We start from the raw sequence: 21,627 nt of genomic DNA, 5'->3' as shown, positions 1-21,627 counted from the left end.
TGGCTGGAGATCCACAGTCCAATATTTGGAGATTGCAAAGGATTGCTGTGTTTCCGTTCTCAAATTGTTTTCAAAAGTACAAATTAGGAAGATTTAACTTCAAATGTGAACTGAATGTAGTTTCCACCCATCTGCGAATTGATTACTTAACTCCCCACCCCCTTCATCAATAGAGTCCTTGGCCATGGGCAGTTTACCAAACACCTAATAATTCCTTTTACTGTTTCCTCGCTTTGCCCTTCCCTCAAACAAAGACCGACCCAAAATTCTAAATAATTCAACCGATTCTTAATATGGTAACACAGAATATTTATGTCTTTATTGGGACCATTTTTGCGCTGCTCCTCAGCAAATAAAGGCTCCCAGAGCAGCTTACAGACTATCAAAACAAGGCAGTCTCTTCCCACGGACATACAATAGAAAAAAGAAAAACATGGTACACAAAGGAAAAGAGACAAAGAGGGACGAGGAAAATCAAACTCAAGCGGCAATCTCTAAATAGCTGTTCTTCTAATGGCCGGCTAATAATCTAGATAACACAAACGTAACTGAAATAAAACAATAAGAAGAAAATAACTTCTGGTCCAGGGTTGGTGTACAGATTGAGGCACCAGGGTCACCTAGATTAGGCTATCATTGACCTGTCATTTGCTATGGGAAGTGTGTGAGTGTCTCATTCGTAGGTTGGGCACCAGAGGGTACCTTGTTGGGGACCCCATCCATCCTGCACCCAGCCCCAATTCCCCAGGTGCCTTTAGCTTTTTCTGACCCAACTGCAAAGCCAATTCCATCACCTGGACAGGTGGGTGTGACCTGTCTTCCAGATGACCTCTCTTATCCCCTAGTCCAGCATCCTGTTCTCACAGTGGCCGACCCGATGTGCCAGTTTGCATTTCCTAGTGCTGAAAGTATTGCCCTGATGTGTAGAGGTCTTTCCTTTTCTACTTAATTCATGAGGGTTCTGGAAGCTCCTCTGCGTGAAAGAAACAAGCAGAAGGTTCATGTTGTTTGGGTTATTCCTTCAGAGAAGATGAGTGCAGTTGGCTTAAATTGGTTCTCTTCTTTCTGTCAAGGTCATGCTGGCGATAATAGTGAGGCCAGAAGGAGCCTGGTTTTCTCTTTCTCTTTCTATCTCTTTTATTTCTGGTATTCATAGTATGCTTGTTGTTGTTGTTTAGTCGTTTAGTTGTGTCCGACTCTTCATGATCCCCTGGACCAGAGCACTCCAGGCCCTCCTGTATTCCACTGTCTCCTGCAGTTTGGTCAAACTCATGCTGGTAGCTTCGAGAACACTGTCCCACCATCTCATCCTCTGTCGTCCCCTTCTCCTTGTGCCCTCCATCTTTCCCAACATCAGGGTCTTTTCCAGGGAGTCTTCTCTTCTCCTGAGGTGGCCAAAGTCTTGGAGGCTCAGCTTCAGGATCTGTCCTTCCAGTGAGCACCCAGGGCTGATTTCCTTAAGAATGAATCGGTTGGATCTTCTTGCAGTCCATGGAACTCTCAAGAGTCTCCTCCAGCACCAGAATTCAAAAGCATCCATTCTTCGGCGATCAGCCTTCTTGATGGTCCAGCTCTCACTTCCATAGTATGCTTAGTGTTAAGGTTTAGTCCTATTTTACGTTATTGTAAGATTAAGTTAGGTCTGCTGCAACTGGATTTCTTATGGACAGGGCCAATCCTGAATGTAACGGATTTGTGACCATTATGCTCATTTGCCTTCAGTAGCAGTAAAGCTCTGCTGGATGAAATACAATGGCCTCTGGTCTATTTGTTGGGAATCCTGCAACATGTTTAAGTTGTTACTCTGCTAACTATACATTGGGATCTACTCTGGATCAATACTGAGTAGAACTTCACTGACAAGATGCCCATTATGGGAAACCCACAAACAAGGACTTGAGCACAACTCTTTCCTTCCATGGTTTACAACAACTGTTGTTCAGCCACTCTCACTGAAATAATAGAACTTATATTGCACCCTAGAGCACAGTCCTATGCAATTCACATTGTGCCCCATGGAATTCAATGGCTTAGGACTGCAGCCGCAGAGTGTTCTAAGGACTCCACGTTGCCTCGTACAACAGCCTTGCTGGGTAGGCTTGCCTAATCCCTAGGTTGTAGAGGTGGAAACCTGGGACTAGGCTAGGGTGGTTTTGCGTTGGCAACAGGGCCAGATTCACCGAAATGTGCCATGGATTTTCTTTATTCTTGTCATTGCATTTTAGATACAATGAGCTTAATATGATACGATAATCTTTATTGTCATTGTCCCGTACAGAACAACGAAATTGAAAATCTACATCAGACATTCAGAAACCAACAAGGCTGCTATCCCAGCTATCCCTGCCTTGTTAGCCCCCTAAAAACTCTGATACCCCATAATTCAATACAATATACTCCCATAGAGACTACCTTACACTGCGTTTAAAACCAAAATCGCATTTGGATAGAAACTGTTTCTCAGGCGGCTGATCCTAGTCTTTATAACCCTGTACCTTCTTCCAGAAGGCAGAAGCTGAAAGAGATCATTTCCGGGGTGCGCACTATCCTGCGCTATCTCTGCAGCTTTCTTGTGACACCTGGAAGCATAGATTTGATCCAAGGTGGGAAGAGTACACCCAGTTATTCTCTCTGCAGTCTTTACAACCCTGGACAGCATTGTTTTTCCCCTGACGGTGCAGCTCCCAAACCACGCACACAGACCATAAGTTAATACACTCTCCACAGTACAATGGTAAAATGCCATCAACAGGTCCCTTGAGTGATGGTTTTTCTGGAGGATTCTCTTAATGCTCATAGAATCAAAGACTGGAAATGACCCCGAGTGCCATCTATGCAGGAATCTCAGCTAAAGCAATCCAGCTCAGGTGTTGAAACACCTGAGTTATCAGGAGAGAAGCTTGCAATGGAAAAAAACCAAGGAGCATCGTGTTCAGATGTTCCTCAGATACCACCTAGAAGAACCTCATGTTCCCTTCCAATTCTGCAATTCTATGAACACTAGTGGAGCTGTTAGCCGCAACGACTATACTCTGCCTCAATAGCTGGAGGCAGTGATGCTTCTGAACGCCCGTTGCTGGAAACCACAGGAGGGGAGAGCGTTCTCTTGTGCTTGGCTCCTGCTTGTGGGTTTTCCCCAGGCATCTGACTGGCCCCTGTGAGAACAGGATGCTGGATAGATGGGCCATTGGCTTGCAGGCAGCTGTCAGGCTTCTAGAGAACTGCGGCTCCTTTCAACAGGGGAGATCTTTCCAGACCCTGTGGTTAAATCCTGTGTAGCCCTGAACCCTGCAAAAGGAGGTTTTGCCATTCCAGGACGGTAGCTCAGAGCAGCTCCTTTGCATGCAGAAGCTCTCTGGTCCAATCCCCAGGGTAATCCTGGGGAAAGTCTGCAACTTTGGAGAGCTGCTTCCAGCCTGAGATAATGCCCACGATGAGCTAAATGGTTGGACTCAGCACACAGTTTCCTACATTATAAGGCCAGCTGGGGGTGATGCATCTCACAGCCCTTTCATTAAGAACCCCCACCCTCTTTAGCAACATTTCAAGGGGAATAAACACAACACATTCACCACAAAAGGAAAACCCCCAATTTGGCGGACGTTCAGAAGCCAAAACTCCCCCGAGCAAGGGAATAACCCAGCTTGTTTCGGTTTCCGAGGAAAGACATCAGCCCCGTGTAGGTCTCTATGAGGAGGGGCTCGTGGGCCACCTCCACCCCGGCAGTTCGGCCAGCTGTGGGATCCGTTCTTTCGGCAGTCTGGACTGCTTGAACCAGCATGGCAGTGAAGGCAGAGATCTGCAAGAAGCACAGGAGAAGAATCAGGTCAGGCTGGCCACATTTTTGGGGGAGTTGCTGAACAGGACAATATATTTGTAGCCTGGTCTAGTAATAATTTATGTTGGGCCATCCTAACCTTGCAGATAGAAAGAGGAGGCTTTCTCTGCACAGTGCAAACTGTGGAAATCCCTCCCACAGGAGCAGGAAGCCACAAAGATATTCAAATGCAAATCTCCCGCACTCCTTCTACGCAAGGATGCAGAACTGCCCTGGAATTCTTGGAGAACTAATCCAGGACAGGAGAAGTAGGCACGGGGAAAGATAGCTGCATCACTTTTGCCCAAGATTCCAGTTTTTCCACTCTTCAGTTCTCCAAATTTCCACATCATTTTGCAAATCTTTTTTTTTAAAAAAAGTCCACATGAAAATTCAGCAACATTTTAGTGCAACATTTACATGCTATTTTGTCCAATATGGACATATTTATTTATTTATTTATTTATTTTGCAAATCTGAAATATAACACATGTTACCCTCTCTAATATATACCTTTCTATGCACGCTTCACCCTACCATATGCATTCTTGTACGCCATATTTGGCTGGCAAACTGCATTGCAAAATTCAGAGAAGTGTGAATCTTGAAGGATCTCTGCTTTGGTTCACACACCCTGCAAAATCAGGTCTACTTGCCTACAAGTGCCAAACCAAAACAAATTTCTACCCCATCCTCATTTCTCAAGTGTGGTTGGGTGCTAAGGATGCCCACATATTAAAAATACCCCAACAGGAATGGCCAAAGCCAGCCAGCCACTGTGCGCATTCTGTGGGTCTTTGCAACCGAAGGAAAACAACAGCCTGCCTAGGAAACCAAGCGATGCTTCGCCGTCTGCAGCAAATAACATTTGAAACTGAATCCCGGCCATCTCGCTGCTGAGAGTACCGAGGAACCAGGAATCTCCACTTGTCCTTCGACCACCCCTCTGCCACCTCCCCAAAGAACATTGTGTCCCACACTGGAAATACGCTGCAGGCTCATGGGGTGCATGAACCCCCCCCACACACACACCAATTCCTGCTCTGAAAGTCTCAGGAGCTTTCAGAATCTTGTGCACACAAAAGATGCTGGCTCTTTCTGCCCCCATTCAGAGATCGAGGATTAAAAGCGGTCCATGGCAGTGACTTCTAACACGCCGAGGCATCCTCAGAACTCAGGGAGCACAGAGGAGGTTGGGTTACATGCCAGGCAGGCAGACAGACCCCGTGGAGAGGTGCCAAAATCTCGAGAGTAAACAGAGAGAGCAGGGCTGTCTTAAGCATATCTGGCATCGTGGTGCAAAGCTCCCTCCAGCACCCCCTGTTTCCCAGAGTTTTTTAGGGAGGACGGCACTGCCAGCGGGGCTGGAGGACGGGGGCAGCGGCCGGAGGGTGGCTCCTCTGGTGGGGAAGAGGTGGAGGCTGGATGTGGCGCTTCCCGGCTCAGCTGGCTGCTCCGTGCCATGTTGGCCACGGCAGATAGAGGCTCCGGGCGTGGCGCTGCTTCAGCGTGGCATGGCGGAGGCGGGCAAGGGTGGCAAGCTGATGCCAGGAGGTGCCGCGTCCAGCCTCCGCCTCTTCCCTGGCGCCCTCCAGAACTTTGCGCCCTGGCGCCCCATGCCACTAGCCTCTATGGGTAAGATGGCCCTGAGGGAGAGACACAACTGGGGAAGAAGTAGCTGGTGGGTGTTTGGGGGAAACAAAGCCATGTTGCTCATGATTAACCCCCTGTTGCCTCTTCACACAGGTTGACACACTGCGCTTCAGAGTTCACCATGGAGACTGCAAGCTCCTCAGTGCAAAGAACTGTATTTCTGGAACTAAGCAATTAATGGGTAGTGAGAATTGCCAGCTCAGTTCCAGGCCAGATGTGATGCTCAGCTGGGGTGGGGTGAGAAATTCGATTCAGGTTCCCACTTAAAGGAGGACCTACTCAATTTGCACTTTCTGAAACAGTGCAGGAACCCAAACACAGCCCTCCGTGGAATCTGCACTTCTCTGAAACCCTCAATGCTGTTCTCCAATAAAGTAATTTGTGCAAAATGTACATGCCAGAGTGAAGCGTGCACCAAAATTGCTTTGCAAAAAAATGTATATATTAGGCAAAATTGTATTCACAAATCTGTACATTAGGAGAAATCTGGACAAAAATGCTAATAAATGTTCATGAGGACAAGAATGGAAGGAAGGAAGGAAGGAAGGAAGGAAGGAAGGAAGGAAGGAAGGAAGGAAGGAAGGAAGGAAGGAAATAAGCTGCTGTGGAAATAAGGAGAACTGAAATTAAGGCTGAAAATAACAAGAAACCAATTTTGGCAGATTCACCCATCCCATTGCTTCTAGGGCCCTGAACGTCAAGAAGCAGGTGGGAATCTGCCCCCTTCATCTCAACCTTTATCACTCCCTCCAGGTCTTAATCAGGCCCAAAATACGTTTTCATTTCAGCTACGTTTCCTTCCGCCACAGAAGCTGGAGTGTGAATGTTTGGAGAGGTCTCTTGCCTGAGCAGCAGGAATGCCATGGACATTCAATGCCACCACACCCCCCCCCCACTCAGCTGAGCCAATTGCAGCCACAGGCTTCCTTGCCATGCCAATCTGGCGCTGCAATAAAGTTGCTTATCCCAACAAGATTAGCTGGAAGAACCGATTGCAGGCATTAGGAGTGTGTGATGAAGTTGGCCAATATCCCTTGAGTGCAAAAGCAGCTCACCCTTCTCAAATACGCTGACATCACAGAAAAGTCACTGATTCGTCATCTGCAAATGCAAATCTTTGGAGACAGGTGTCTCCAGGCACCATCCTGAATGGAAATATGCTTGGGGTTTTCCTTAGCCGTGCCGCCCACCAGGAAGTGATGCAGACGCCTTCTTGGGAAAGGAGAGGGCACTTTGGAATCCGGGTCATGCTATCCTGCCACACCCTAAAGCCCCAAACCAAATCCTATCCTGGGTGGATGGCTGCCTCAGCGCCTGCTCATCTCGAGACAGGGCCTTTCCTGGGCTGCTCCTAGATTGAGGGGTTCCCTCCCAAGAGAGTGGACTGGCTCCTTCCTTGGTTATCCTTCCACCGGCAGGCTGAGACCTTCCTGCCCAGACAGGCCAGAAAGTGCAGAAGATGTTGATTGCTGGGCTGACAAATTGGAATTTAATTGCTGGTTCCAAATGTGTTCTATTATATTTTAACTTGTTTCTTCTTATTACTCCTTGTACAGTGGTACCTCAGGTTATATACGCTTCAAGTTACATATGCTTCAGGTTACAGACTCCGCTAACCCAGAAATAGTGCTTCAGGTTAAGAACTTTGCTTCAGGATGAGAACAGAAATTGTAAGCTCCGGCGGCGCGGCGGCAGCAGGAGGCCCCATTAGCTAAAGTGGTGCTTCAGGTTAAGAACAGTTTCAGGTTAAGAATAACCCGAGGTACCACTGTATAATGTTTCAAAAAAATTATGTGTTCCCTTGAATCCCAACTTGAGAGAAAGCCATGTCCCGTTCCTGGGGAGATGTCATTGTGGGCTGGGAGCAAGCCCTCCCCTGCTCCATTGAATGGTCCTCAGCCACATCACCCTTAGGCCGTCCAATTCGGACAGTCTGGCCGCATGGTGCAGGCTATTTAAACTGCCCATGGCCAAGGACTCACCCCTGTTTTTCTCCCTGCTTGGCTAGTTCTTCCTCCCTCCCTCCCTTAGGTTAGGCTCTTTATCTCCTGACCTCCCTATGGACCTCAGTTGGTCGCCTTGGTTGTCCAAGGGGCCTGGTAGGATTTTTTCTACTTGGAAAATTGGCACCAGCCATTTGGTTTCTTCCCCTACCTCGTAACAAATCATCACAACTTTGTAAGGTTTGGCGGTTAGGCATTGGAGTATTCGGTTGAAGGGGAAGGGAGGTAGTGGCCATCACCTACCCTTCCAAATTCCAAAGGTATTCCATTAAAGGAATCCGGGGGCGTGGTCTCCGTCCGAAGCCCCAGACAGGGGGCTAGGGCCATGGCACGACCCCTAGCGGTGACCCTGGGGGAGTCCCTAGTTGATGTGCATCAGCAGGGCTGCCCCTACTGGTGGTTAACCCTTCCAAGACTCCTTCAGACGGGCAGGAGTCGGATATAGTCGTGTGGTTTCCAGTGCCTAAGCCAATACCACTCACATTCTGTAACCAATAAAGTTGTGGCCTTTTTCGCCCACTAACCAAAAATACTGTTTCATGTGTCTTTATTTCACTTCCCGGGAAGGTTTGGGACCTTGCCACGCAAACATGAGATAAAAATGCATTAAACAGAAATACTAATAATTTATTCTCCCCACCTTCACCACCCGCTTTCCTGCAGTGATGCTCTAAATGGCTGCAGCAAATCCCAGCTGGAAACCTGGACTAAACCCGATTTTTTAAAAGGGGCAATAAAATCTAGCCAGAATGGACTATTACAGGACAGGCCTGGCTCACAGCAGCTTATGAAGCCAAAATGTCTAGGCTGGGCTTAAACTTCAAGTTCCTGCATCTGTTTGCTTTTGCTCAGACTCCAAGGTCTCCGCTGTCCTGGTAGACTTTGTTATTTGCTTGCATGCTTTCTGGCGGGCTGCCCTATTGTGACCACATTTTGCTGCTGTGAAACCTAAAAGGCGGTGTTTTGTGTGTTCGGGCCTCACGTGCTGGTCCCTTTCCACCGGAGGTACATCTCGGCCTGCGTTTTCTGCTGCAAGTATTTGGGATTGCTGAAAATGATTGCACCTGGAGTCCTTCAAATAAAAGGTTCAGGGCTGGAGGGGCGACCTGAGAAGTCCGACCCACGTGCGGTTTCACCCCTTGCTCTCCCAAGATGATCTCAGAGCCCGCAAGCTCCCTCCCTCCTTGCCCTCGGAGTTTGTAGGATTCCTAGCAGCTCCTTCATCTCTTGAAGCGTGAACGGTTCCATTCTTGCCAAATCGGATGTTTTCCTGAAACCACTTGGGCGAGAAATCCAGCCCGTCTCGTTGAAGAAAAATAAAACCTCTTTTCTCTCCTTTTCCTTGCGCCCACGAGGGAGGGGGGTTTGAAAAAGGGAAAACTTCCCAACGCTCCCCAAAGCTGGATTAAAGCACTCGGAGGCGACGGAGCATCCCTTTGAACAAGCAACTCCGCACTCCTTCTCTCGTTCCGTTTTCCACAGGGGTATCCGATTACTGACATCCTTACGAGCGTGCAGATGGGGAGATAATTCAGGGAGGAGGAAATATTGTTTTTGACCTGAGCATGTGTGGTATCAAATCGATGGCTGAGGAGCTTGTATTTCACACTGCGGGGAGGGGGGGCATATGCCACTCATTTCCTGTTTACATTAAGGCACCAGGAGTCCATTATTGAATGATCTCCGTTTCATGCCATGACATTTATCTGATGCCCACTGTGGCTACTGCAACCGCCCTCACATGCCTCCTGCATTTCTCCATTTGGAAATTTATGTGGAGGGCTCAGTCGCCCATGCAAGTCTTCTTTAACCTGGGGTTAGCCACAGGTGAAAAGAAGGGCTATTGGTGGCTACCGGCCACAATTGCCACTAGCCACAATGACCACGGCTGGACGCAGCAATGCTTCTGGAGACCAGGAGGAAAAGGATTACTTTGCTCAAATTCTCCTTTGCTTGCTGGTTTCCCACAGGATGGATCATTGGTCTGATCCTGCACCAGGCTCTTCTTAAATTCTTATGCGGGGAGAAATTTGGATTGGTGAACATTTCTATGAAGATTTCTCAAACTGGGTATTGTGACTGGAACATCCTTCAAAGTCCACACTTTTCTGCAATTTGTTGTGTAGTTCTCCAATAATTAACAAAGGAGTGCAAGAACGTGTCTATTAGGAAAAGCGTGTGGGTATACCTCAGCGAAAACATAACAATATACTATACCTGGGAAACTTGCTTGCAAAAATGTGTCCATCAGTCAGAATTGCAAACAAAATGAGTATTTTATATTTGTTTTCGTTTAGGAGTTGCCTTGTTACTTTTAAAATGAAAGGTGGTCTATAAATTACCTTCAAAATTTTAAAAAATAATGTAAATACTTTAGCAGGCAGATCCACTAATATGGGAGTGCCTCTTTTAAAAAATCAAATGAATCATAAACTGATGTTAAAATGTGTGAACCAAGTTTAAAATTGGGAAAATGAGAAACCTAAATTGACAGATCCATCAGTCTCTAATTATAGGTTGGTACCAATCCTCAGAGCTTAATTTTTAAGAAAAGCAGTCCATGGAAGCTGCAAATGGGAGTGGGGAATGGGTGCGTGGGGAGAGGGGCTTAACCCTCTCCCTGCCAGCCATTTCCCCACTCAGAATTGCCTTACTCCAAGCTGCTCTCAAGAGAGAGATTGGTCTCAAGATGAGCTGCAAGGGAACTCTCTGTTATTTTTTTAATTGTTACTGTTAACATTGGGATGTCCATTTTGGAAGCTACTGGATTATACCCTCGGTATGTCGGGGAATACAGTGGTACCTCGGGTTAAGCACTTAATTCGTTCCGGAGGTCCATTCTTAACCTGAAACTGTTCTTAACCTGAAGCACCACTTTAGCTAATGGGGCCTCCCACTGCCACTGCCACACCATTTCTGTTCTCATCCTGAAGCAAAGTTCTTAACCCGAGGTAATATTTCTGGGTTAGCGGAGTCTGTACCCTGAAGCGTACATAACCTGAAGCGTATGTAACCCAAGGTACCACTGTACTCTGAAGACGAAGGTTGGGGATTGCAGCAGCAGGCAGATCAGATCAGATCAGAAGAGGAAGAATAGGGTTGTCTGTTTGTGTTGGCAACATGATGCTGTAATAAAAAGGACTATAAAACTATCAACGGCTCGTTGATTCTGATCAGTGAGATACCGAAGGGAGGGGGGGGACTCCCCTGCCTGACACAGTATTACTCTTAACCCAATCCATTTTTTGTGTCCTCTTGACCCATTGTGGCCCACCTGGCAGATGGTGATAAACCTCTGGTTGATGTTCTTCACGGGGTGCTCTGTGAAGGTCGTGTAAGGCATGTCGGTGGAGAAGGGGTTCCAGCGCGCCAGGAGAGATGGCTCTCGCTGTTTGTCCCAGAAGATCCTCAGGCCTTCTCCCTCCCTCCTAGAAAGCGAAACATTTGGACAGGTGAGGAGGTGCTGTCTTTTTCGGCAGACAGACCAAGGACGGCAATTGGTTTGTTTCTTTCATTTATATACCACCTTTACTTCCCAAGCACCTCAAACTGGTGTACACGGTTGTTCTCTACCCACAATTCACCCTCAAAACAACCCTGTGGGTTAGGCCAAGAGGTGGTAATTTGCCCAAGGTCACTCAGTGAACTTTGTGGCTTGTTTGGGGATTCGAACGCTGATCCCCCAGGTCCTAGTCCAACGCTCTAACCATTGTGCCACAATGGCTTTCTTGTTTCATAGAATGAGAACGCTAGAGGAGGCACAAGAATCATAGAGCTACAACAGCAGCAAGAATACTTATTGCAAAGTATTGGAAGACACAAGATTTACCCACTCTGGAAGAATGGCAGATGAAGGTGATAGTCTATATGGAACTGGCGGAAATGACTGGCAGAATCCGAGACCAGGGAGAAGAGTCGGTGGAAGAAGATTGGAAGAAATTTAAAGACTATTTACAGAAATACTGCAAAATTAATGAATGTTAGAATGATGTTGGATTGAAGTTAAGTGGTTTTTAGCAGCAATGTTAAAAGGAATATGTAAAAATGGATTGTTAACAGGTGATAATTTAAAGTTATTATATTTTAAGATAAGAGATTAAGATAAAATCAAAGAGGGAAAGGATTTGCTGAACTAACTAATTTGAACTGGAATACAAAAAGGGAGGTGTGAGGAGGTCGGGGAAACAAGCAAATGAAAGATAAGACATGGAAAGACCAATCTGTTTTTTTAATTGTTTTTATCTTGTATTTTTATTTTTTACCTTTTTTCTTTATTTCTTCTTTCTTTTTTGCTTATTTTTGTAATATGTTGAAACTTTAATAAATATCTTTTTTAAAAAAGAATGATAGAGTTGTATATTTGGGACCCTGAGGGTCATCTAGTCCAACCCCCTGCTGAAGCATCCACCAGGGCCAGGGCCTTTTCAACACTGGCTCTGGCCTGGTGGAACGCTCTGCCTCATGAGACCAGGGCCCTGCAGGATCTGATTTCTTTCCGCAGGGCCTGTAAGACAGAGTTGTTCCGCCTGGCCTTTGGCTTGGAATCAACTTGATCTCCTCCCCCTCTTTCCCTTTCCCTTTCTCCTTCTGTGATGGAACTCCTACTTGGGGACTTCCCTGGCTTTTTTCTGGCCCACGTAGGACCAGTCTGGATAGTTGGCCTTGGTGAAGACTTGACGTTTTCATCCCCCCCAAAGTTTTTGATTTGAGTTTCCACTGAAATGAAGCTGCATTTTGATGTTTTAATGTTGTATTTTAATCTTGTTTTTAAAGTTGTATTTCAATCAATTGTTTTTATATCTGGTGTTAGCCGCCCAGAGCCTGGTCTTGGCTGGGGATGGAGGGGTATAAATATTATTATTTTTATTATTATTATTATTATTATTATTATTATTATTATTATTATCCATGACAGATGGCAATCCAACCTCTGTTGAAAAATGTTTGGTGAATGAGAGTCCACCACTTCTCGTGGGAGACTGTTCCACAGCTCTTACTATCAGAAAGTTCTTCCTGGTGTTTAGTTGTAATCTCCTTTCTTGCAACTCAAAGCCATTGGTTTGGGACCTACCCTCTGGAGCAGCAGAAGACAGAGGCCGAATGGCCACTTGTCCATGATTTGTTAGCTGAGATTCCTGCCTTGCAGCGGGTTGGACTAGATGACCCTTGTGGGTCATAGAATCATAGAATAGAATCATAGAATCATAGAGTTGGAAGAGACCACAAGGGCCATCGAGTCCAACCCCCTGCCAAGCAGGAAACACCATCAGAGCACTCCTGACATATGGTTGTCAAGCCTCTGCTTAAAGACCTCCAAAGTAGGAGACTCCACCACACTCCTTGGCAGCAAATTCCACTGTCAAACAGCTCTTACTGTCAGGAAGTTCTTCCTAATGTTTAGGTGGAATCTTCTTTCTTGTAGTTTGGATCCATTGCTCCGTGTCCGCTTCTCTGGAGCAGCAGAAAACAACCTTTCTCCCTCCTCTATGTGACATAGAGGTCCCTTCCAGCTCTACCATTCTATGAGGTTGAGAAGGGTGGAAAACAGAAGCATTGTGAGTTGTGAGAGTTTGGGGGTGGATACAGGAACACACCGATTTAAAGGAACTAGACTCAACTGTTTATGATTCTCTCTGTGTGTGCAATGTGGGGGGTTGCTTTTTTTAAAAAAAGAAGTATTTGTAGGTACACTGAAACTAATGCTACTTTTTATTTTTCTTAAGTAAAAGAGACAGATTAGATGTTTAGAAAAAAAAATATGGGGGGGGGGGACGACAGGTTTCCCATTTCAGATGTAATTACTGTAAAACCTCCCAACCACCTCTGCTGTGGGTGCCAAAACTCTGGCTTGGGTTTGTATTGTCTGAGAAATGAGCTAAATAAACCTTTATTTTGCTCCCTCCCCGAGACGATCCCACAATCGGGGGCTCTTTGATGGCTTCCAAGTTCTGGAACACGAAAAGCAAAAAGCGTCTCAGGGACAAAACGTTTCCCAAGTCCTGGTTGTTGTTGTTTTTTCCCATTCAGAAAGCACCTGGCTCAGAACATAAGTGAAAAAACGAAAACAAAGCACAGATCTCGTCTCCTGCCTCTTTGCCAATTTCCGATATTTAGTATTTTGATATTCAAGCTCCGCCTCTGATTTTCTATCTAGCTAAAGAACATAAAAAGAGCCTTCTGGTCAATGGCCCATCTAGTCCAACATCCTGTTTCTCACAGTTGCCCTTTCTGGGAAACCCACAAACACAATCTGGACTCAAGAGCAATTCTTCCCTCCTGCGGTTTCCAGAAACTGCAAGCCAGAGGAATCATTGCCCCTGACCAATTCTAGGTGGCCTCAAGAGACGTCTACCATCAAGATCAAGGGAAATAATAGTTCCGCTCCATTATGGTCTTCTGTGTCCAGTTCTGGGTACCACAATTTAAGAAGGATGGTGACAAGTTGGAGGGTGTGCAGAGGAGGGCGACCAAGATGATCAAGGGTCTGGAAACCAAGCCATATGAGGAACAGTTGAGGGAATGCTTAGCCTGGAAAAGAGGAGACTGAGAGCAGATATGATAGCCATCTTTCAATATCTCAAGGGCTGTCCCATGGAAGAGGGAGCAAGCATCTTCTCTGCTGCTGCTCCAGAGGGTAGGAGCCAAACCGATGGATTCAAATGAGAAGAAAAGAGATTCAGACTAACCCTTAGGAAGAACGACTGATGGCAAGAGCTATTCAACAGCAGAACAACCTCCCTTAGAGAGTTGGTGGGCTCTCCTTCCTTGGAGGTTTCTAAGCAGAGGTCAGATGGTCATCTGTCATAGATGCTGGGGAACAGGGCACTGAGAGGAGATACGATAACCATCTTCAAAGATCAAAAGGGTTGTCACATGGAAGATGGAGCAGGCTTGCTTTCTGCTGCTCCAGAGGATAGGGCCCAATCCAATGGATTCCAGTTACAAGAAAGGAGATCCGGACTAAATTTCAAGAGTTGTTCCACAGTGGAACGGTCTCCCTCAGAAGGTTGTGGACTCTCCTTCCTTGGATGTTTTTAAGCAGAGGTTGGATGGCCATCTGTCATGGGTGCTTTAGCTGAGATTCCTGTTTAGCCAACTCTACAATTGTAGGTGAAATATTCTTGGAGTCGAGAGTGGATTTCATGCTCTTTATTCAGCTCATAGTGGTGAGGAGGAATGGAAGTTCCCCCAGAATGTCTGCTTTATATACATTATTTACACAATGGGCCCCACGTGACTGGCTAATTCTGGGATTCTCCTGTAGGCCAATCAGGTTGCGGATTCACTTCCACCTGGAGCTGGATTGGGTGGCTCTTGTGGACCAATCAAACTGCTGCATTCTGGATCCCATTATTCTAGGACCAAACAGACTGCTGCATTTTGGATCCTATTCAACTCAATACATAACACTAGGATTCTAGGATTCAGTTATTCTATTTTTCTATGAAATGGTCAGGGAGGGAAGTGGGGGGGGGGGATCAATTCTATGGTTTAGTGGTTAAATCGAAAATCAAAATGTCACCACCAGAGCAATAAGTTCACCAAGAGTCCATTCCTTTCTTTCTTCAGATATTGTGCTTTCCAGTCTTTCCCCCAATTTCCCCCTATTGTCCTTTTTTGCAAGCACCTTTCTTCCCTCACCCAGAGCTACAGAGGAGCACCCATTCCGATGACTAAAGCAGCACAACGGTGGCTCCCATCCTCTTTGTCTGCCTGAGCCTCTCCTCCCTGCAAACCTCAGAGAGGGAATTAAAAGGGTAGCCCCAGGCGGCACGCCAAGATTTATGAGGAAATGCAGACACGAATTCTTGCTCCGCAGGCGGGGCGTGGAAGCACAGCAAGGGGGAAAGTGTGTGTGTGGGGGGGACAAACATGCAGTAAGAACCTGTGGCCCAAACCCTTTCCTCCGTCAAAACCCACAAAGGCTTCTCTCCCCAGCAACGCAGGACGCGGCAGCCTCCATGTTTGTTTATGTTAGCGACCCAAAGGAAGAGAAAGGTTGGCACCTCGGAGGGCAGGTGGGCGCTGGTGGGTTTTGCTGAGTGCCGTGACATCAGGGGAAGTTTCTTTCTTCCCTCCATAATGACAAGTCGGTCCCCCGAGAGGTTGGCACGGAGTCAGACAAAACCAAATTTGTGTGTGTGTGTTTTTCAGAGAGCGCTTACAATTCTATCCAGGGGCCTGAGCTGCTCCAAAACCCAAAAAGCAGCTGCTGCCTTTATGTGCTCCCGAGTTGCATGGCGCACGACCAAAACACCTTCCACAAGGCTTTGGGCTCAACCACGTTAACTATCTGCTGTCCAGCCTGGGCTGTGGGCTGTGGGGCGGGGGGGGGGGAGAGACAGAGGCTCCAGGGGACACATGGCTGAACCCTTTGAACCGATGATCTGGAATCATAGAATCATAGAATCATAGAGTTGGAAGAGACCACAAGGGCCATCGAGTCCAACCCCCTGCCAAGCAGGAAACACCATCAGAGCACTCCTGACATATGGTTGTCAAGCCTCTGCTTAAAGACCTCCAAAGTAGGAGACTCCACCACACTCCTTGGCAGCAAATTGCACTGTCAAACAGCTCTTACTGTCAGGAAGTTCTTCCTAATGTTTAGGTGGAATCTTCTTTCTTGTAGTTTGGATCCATTGCTCCGTGTCCGCTTCTCTGGAGCAGCAGAAAACAACCTTTCTCCCTCCTCTATGTGACATCCTTTTATATATTTGAACATGGCTATCATATCACCCCTTAACCTCCTCTTCTCCAGGCTAAACATGCCCAGCTCCCTTAGCCGTTCCTCATAAGGCATCGTTTCCAGGCCTTTGACCATTTGGGTTGCCCTCCTCTGGACACGTTCCAGTTTGTCAGTGTCCTTCTTGAATTGTGGTGCCCAGAACTGGACACAGTACTCCAGGTGAGGTCTGACCAGAGCAGAATACAGTGGCACTATTACTTCCCTTGATCTATATGCTATACTCCTATTGATGCAGCCCAGAATTGCAGGAACACCAGAGGAATTGAAGGAACACCAGAGGCAATAGCAGTGATTCTCAAAGGAGAGGATGTCAAGGGGGGCAGGAAGACTCAAAGGCAAAGAAACATTTAAACATTTCAGCATAGCATAGCATAAAAATATACAACCGAAAACAGTATCCATGCCATGCCCCTCTTCAAGAGCACTGACTATTCTTCTACAGTTCTCCACGACATATTGTTGTGAGCAGAGATTTCCAACGTGGGCAAATATGGAAGATCAGAAAAGAGAAAGGCTTCTTTGTGCTAATGAGGAGAGGAGAATTTGTTTGACTCGAATTAGATAAAGGTAAAGGGACCCCTGACCATTAGGTCCAGTCGTGACCGACTCTGGGGTTGCGGCGCGCATCTCGCTTCATTGGCCAAGGGAGCCGGCATACAGCTTCCAGGTCATGTGGCCAGCATGACTAAGCTGCTTCTGGTGAACCAGAGCAGCGCACGGAAACGCCGTTTACCTTCCCGCCGGAGCGGTACCTATTTGTCTACTTGCACTTTGACGCGCTTTCGAACTGCTAGGTTGGCAGGAGCAGGGACCAAGAAACGGGAGCTCACTCCGTCGTAGGGATTCAAACCGCCAACCTTCTAATCGGCAAGTCCTAGGCTCTGTGGTTTAGACCAATTGACTTGAATTAGACCTAATATAAATGAGATTACCTGGAAAAAGCAAACTCACACCTCTCTTCGAGTTTGTATAACAACTTAAGGAATGTATATAAAGGGCTCGTTTATCATTATATTGGGGAAATTATTCGTCTTCGTGTGTAGCTGCATTGTTTTATATTTTCTGGACACCCCATGATCATTTTATAAAGTAGTTGTGTTCTAGGTTATAAATCAAGCACTGCTAGGAATTCTCCACTCCACCCCCCCCCCTCCGGCAAAATGTATTTCTTATTAATTAAAAAAAATGGTGCAGCATGAACAATTTTTTCTTCTGAAAGTGTGGCTGGGGGGGGAAGTTTGAGAACCACTGGCCTGCACTAATGAAACTATGGAACTCTCTGCCACAGGAAGCAGAGTTGGATGGCTTTAAAAAGAGGGTTGGGGAAATCTATGGAGGAGAGGGCTATTGAAGGCTACTGGTCAGAGAGGACTCTTGTGGTCAGATCCTGCTTCCTACAGGTATCTGGCTGGCCACTGTGAGAGCAGGACGCTGGACTAGATGGGCCTTCTTATGTAACCCTCTGCAGTGCATAATCACAGAAGCACAGATTTACAGAGTTGGAAGTTGCCACGGGAGTCATCTAGTACACCCCGTGCAATGCAGGAATCTTTAACCTGATGCCAAACTCGAACCCATGACCCCAAGTTCCAGAGTCTCATGCTCTACCGACTGAGCTACCCCTCACAGCTGAAGAACCCCTGACCCCGGGAGGCCATTCTCTCCAGCCTCCCTCTCCTGATTCTCGCTTCCCTTTTCTCATGCGCTGGTTCTGCCTTGCAGGGCGGTGCAACTCTGAGCAGAGACTACGCCCTTGAAGCGACGCAGCCAAAGACCGGGATAATTACAGTGCTCTGCAGCCCAGTTTACAAGGCAGCCTAAGTGCCGTCCCAAAATCAAAGTGGGAAATGGAGAGAGGGCTTTACTAGCGACTTAGTGAGATATTATTCATGCTTTTGAAGAGCGTTTTCTTTCCTGAGAGAGGGAGGCAAAGCTAGAATTAATGGACCCTTAGGCCCAAAGTATCCTGGCTATGTCTCATTTCCCCTCCCCAATCTTCCTCCCATCTCTCCTGGAAGTTTATTTCTTCACGCAGCACACCATTGAACTGTGGAACTCTCTCCCACAAGATGCACTGATGGCCATCAAACTAGATCACTTGAAAAGAGGACTGGATAAATTCATGGAGGAGAGAGCTATCAGCCACGACAACCACGCCATATTTGGCATGATAAGGGCAACCGTCCACGATTTCCCCTGTCTTCCTGAAAGAGGCCTGTGTCCAATTCCTGCCCTGGGCTTGGTTGTTGTTGTTGCTGTTGCTGCTCTCGTCAACCCTAAGGGCCAGCGTTGCAGACAATGACTTTTGGCGATAATCCCACCGGCATTTTCGAATCTCCTCTTTGTGTTCCTCTAATTACCCGCATGGTTTCAGGAGATAAATCACTTAGGGGAAGCATTTCAGGCTGCGGGTTTGGGTGCTTCCTGAACTGAATCCCCTTTGCCGCAAAATGCAGTTCGGAGGACATTCTAATGCGACACTTTAAGCAAAGAAACGGGTTTGGGAGTTAAGCAAGTGGGCAGCGACTACTGCTTAACATGAATCGGCGAGATTGGGGAGGGAAGTCAAAAGTTGTGGGTCCAATAAGTGTGTGTGTGTGTGTCAGCCTCCCCACATTCCATGCACAAAATCTGACTGTGTTAGCATCTGAATCTTACTTCAAATCTGTAAAGGCAGCCTCCCCACATCCTCCTCCTCACCAGAGAAAGGCAGGGCTCTTTAGAACAGACCACATGACAGAGTCCCTGGTTCTGGAGGCAGTTGGAGGATGGATGGCGGCTAACAGATTGAGGTTGAATCCTGACAAGACAGAAGTACTGTTTTTTTGGGGGGGAGGGCAAGTGGGGGGGATTCCCTGGTCCTGAATGGGGTAACTGTGCCCCTGAAGGACAGGTGCGCAGCCTGGGAGTCATTATGGACTTACAGCTGTCCATGGAGGCTCAAGTCAATTCTGTGTCCAGGGCAGCTGTCTACCAGCTCCATCTGGTACACAGGCTGAGACCCTACCTGCCTGCAGACAGCCTTGCCAGAGTGGTGCATGCTCTTGTTATCTCTTGCTTGGACTACTGCAATGCGCTCTATGTGGAGCTACCTTTGAAGGTGACCTGGAAACTACAACTAATCCAGAATGCGACAGCTAGACTGGTGACTGGGAGCGGCCACCGAGATCACATAACACTGGTCTTGAAAGACCTACATTGACTCCCAGTATGTTTCCGAGCACAATTCAAAGTGTTGGTGCTGACCTTCAAAGCCCTAAACGGCCTCAGCCCAGTAGACCTGAAGGAGCATCTCCACCTCCATCGTTCAGCCCGGACACTGAGGCCCAGCGCTGAGGGCCTTCTGGCAGTTCCCTCACTGCGAGAAGCCAAGTTACAGGGAACCAGGCAGAGGGCCTTTTCGATGGTGGCACCTGCCCTGTGGAATGCCCCCCACCACCAGATCTCAAAGAGAAAAACAACTACCAGACTTTTAGAAGACATCTGAAGGCAGCCCTGTTTAGGGAAGCTTTTAATGTTTGATGCATTACTGTATTTTAATATTTTGTTGGAAGCTGCCCAGAGTGGCGGGGGAAGCTGAGCCAGATGGGTGGGGTATAAATATTATATTATATTATATTATATTATATTATATTGTATTGTATTGTATTGTATTGTATTGTATTGTATTGTATTGCATTGCATTGCATTGCATTATATTATATTATATTATATTATATTATATTATATTATATTATATTATATTATAATAAACAAAGCTAGGATAGTTCACGACACTCATAGATAGGGGTGCAAGAAGGCATCAATGTCTCTTCTGATCTGGGTTGGCCACACACAGCTCTCTTTCAACTCTGCTGCAGTTTGACTTCTGACATAAAAAAGCTACCTTATTTGCCTTGCTCCTGTGGTGGAATTGTACACACTTAACTAATGAGCAGCCTGCTGTTCCATCCATTCCTATGCAAAGGAAACACAATGCAAAACTGGAGGACATAATAAATGACATAGAATCACAGAATTGTAGAACAGGAAGGGACCGTGAGGGTCATCTAGTCCAATGAGCAAACGCTGGCCATTTTTGCTCCTCTTTCAGCTGGGATTCTCAGGCTTGCCAGCTCATAATCCACCTTAGATTTTGTGACTGGAGTGAGCAGATTCCCCCCTTTCTGTTGTGCTGCTGTTCCGTGACTTAGCTCTGCTCTGCAACTTTCAAAGGATGTGCGTGGCGCTGTGGTCTAAACCACTGAGCCTCTTGGGCTTGCCAATCAGAAGGTCAGCAGTTCGAATGCCCACAACAGGGTGAGCTCCCGCTGCTCTGTCCCAGCTCCTGCCAATCTAGCAGTTTGAAAGCACACCAGTGCAAGTAGATAAATAGGTACCACTGTGGCGGGAAGGTAAACAGTGTTTCCATGCACTCTGGCTTCTCTCACAGCGTCCCATTGCGCCAGAAGCGGTTTAGTCCTGCCGGCCACATGACTCGGAAAGCTGTCTGTGGACAAACACTGGCTCCCTCAGCCTGAAAGCAAGGTGAGCACCGCAACCCCATAGTCACCTTTGACTGGACTTAACCGTCCAGGGGTCCTTTACCTTTTACCTGCATCTTTGAACCTGCTCTTTGATTTAACCCGGGGACATTTTTTAAGTGCACATGTGCAGTTTGCTTTAGCTCTACACCTTCTTTCTCTCCCATCCAGGTGAATGACACAGGTAAGCACCTGGTGAAACTGCCCCAAAGAGGAGCCTGGTGTGATACAAGGAAGAGAGAGGACTTGATCTTGCTGGAGATGTTGTGTCCCAGCTGCTGCTACCAGAAACCCAGTATGGCCAACATTGAAGATTTGTCAGTAATCATGAGAACATCAGAATAGCCAGACCGGGTCAAGGACAGAGGTGGCCAGAGGATCAAAAAGCCCTGCTCCAAAGGAGGGAAAACGGCCTCTTAAAATTGCCTTCTGAGAGGTACAGAGAAAGTGAGATGGAGTCAGACATCGCCAAGGGACTGATTTGGCATTATCTGGCTGGGCTGGGCTGGCAGGAACACACCAAACCCCTGAAGGGGCAGAAAGCACACCCTAAATAATCAGCATGACTCAGGTGCGAGGAGGGCATTTAACCAGATCCTCCTTTCAGCTCTTGGTTGGATGTTTATTTCTTATTTTAATTCTCAATCTGGAGGGGGGGGGCAATGGGGAGGCTGTAGCACCAAACCCACAAACTTGGCTCCCAGTGGTGTTTTCTCTTCCAACGTGATGGCAGCCATCTGCTTTCCTCTGCTGGGAGACTCGTGCCAGATTGACGAGCAAGACCGGGCACGCTCCAAATGGCATCGCCAATCCAGAACATCCCGGCTTCTCTCTTCCCTGCACCCCGTCCAACAGAACGGATCCTTGAATCATCACAAAGTGGGG

General features: G+C 47.1%; 1 protein-coding gene across 4 annotated transcripts in view; it reads right to left on the bottom strand.

Moving 5' to 3' along the window:
• Positions 1-285: 285 nt before the first annotated feature.
• Positions 286-21,627, bottom strand: part of TPRG1 (tumor protein p63 regulated 1) — a 56,989-nt gene continuing 35,647 nt past the window's right edge. For 2 of the 4 annotated variants that reach the window (XR_014526451.1, XR_014526452.1), the window contains exons 5-7: positions 10,748-10,901; positions 578-3,799; positions 286-510 (exon numbers count right to left, since the gene is read on the bottom strand). Coding sequence is in view for 2 of the 4 variants with exons in the window: in XM_083504586.1 (XP_083360712.1) it covers positions 3,605-3,799; positions 10,748-10,901 (349 nt within the window). In the remaining 2 variants the exon portion in view is untranslated. Of the gene's footprint in view, positions 3,800-10,747; positions 10,902-21,627 lie in introns of all 4 variants that reach the window. The other 2 variants (XM_083504586.1, XM_083504587.1) reach the window with 1 other exon arrangement.

This window comes from Podarcis liolepis (genome assembly GCF_965112155.1).
Source record: "Podarcis liolepis genome assembly, chromosome: 5".
Lineage (NCBI taxonomy): Eukaryota > Metazoa > Chordata > Lepidosauria > Squamata > Lacertidae > Podarcis > Podarcis liolepis.
This window is presented reverse-complemented; position numbering and strand designations above follow the sequence as displayed.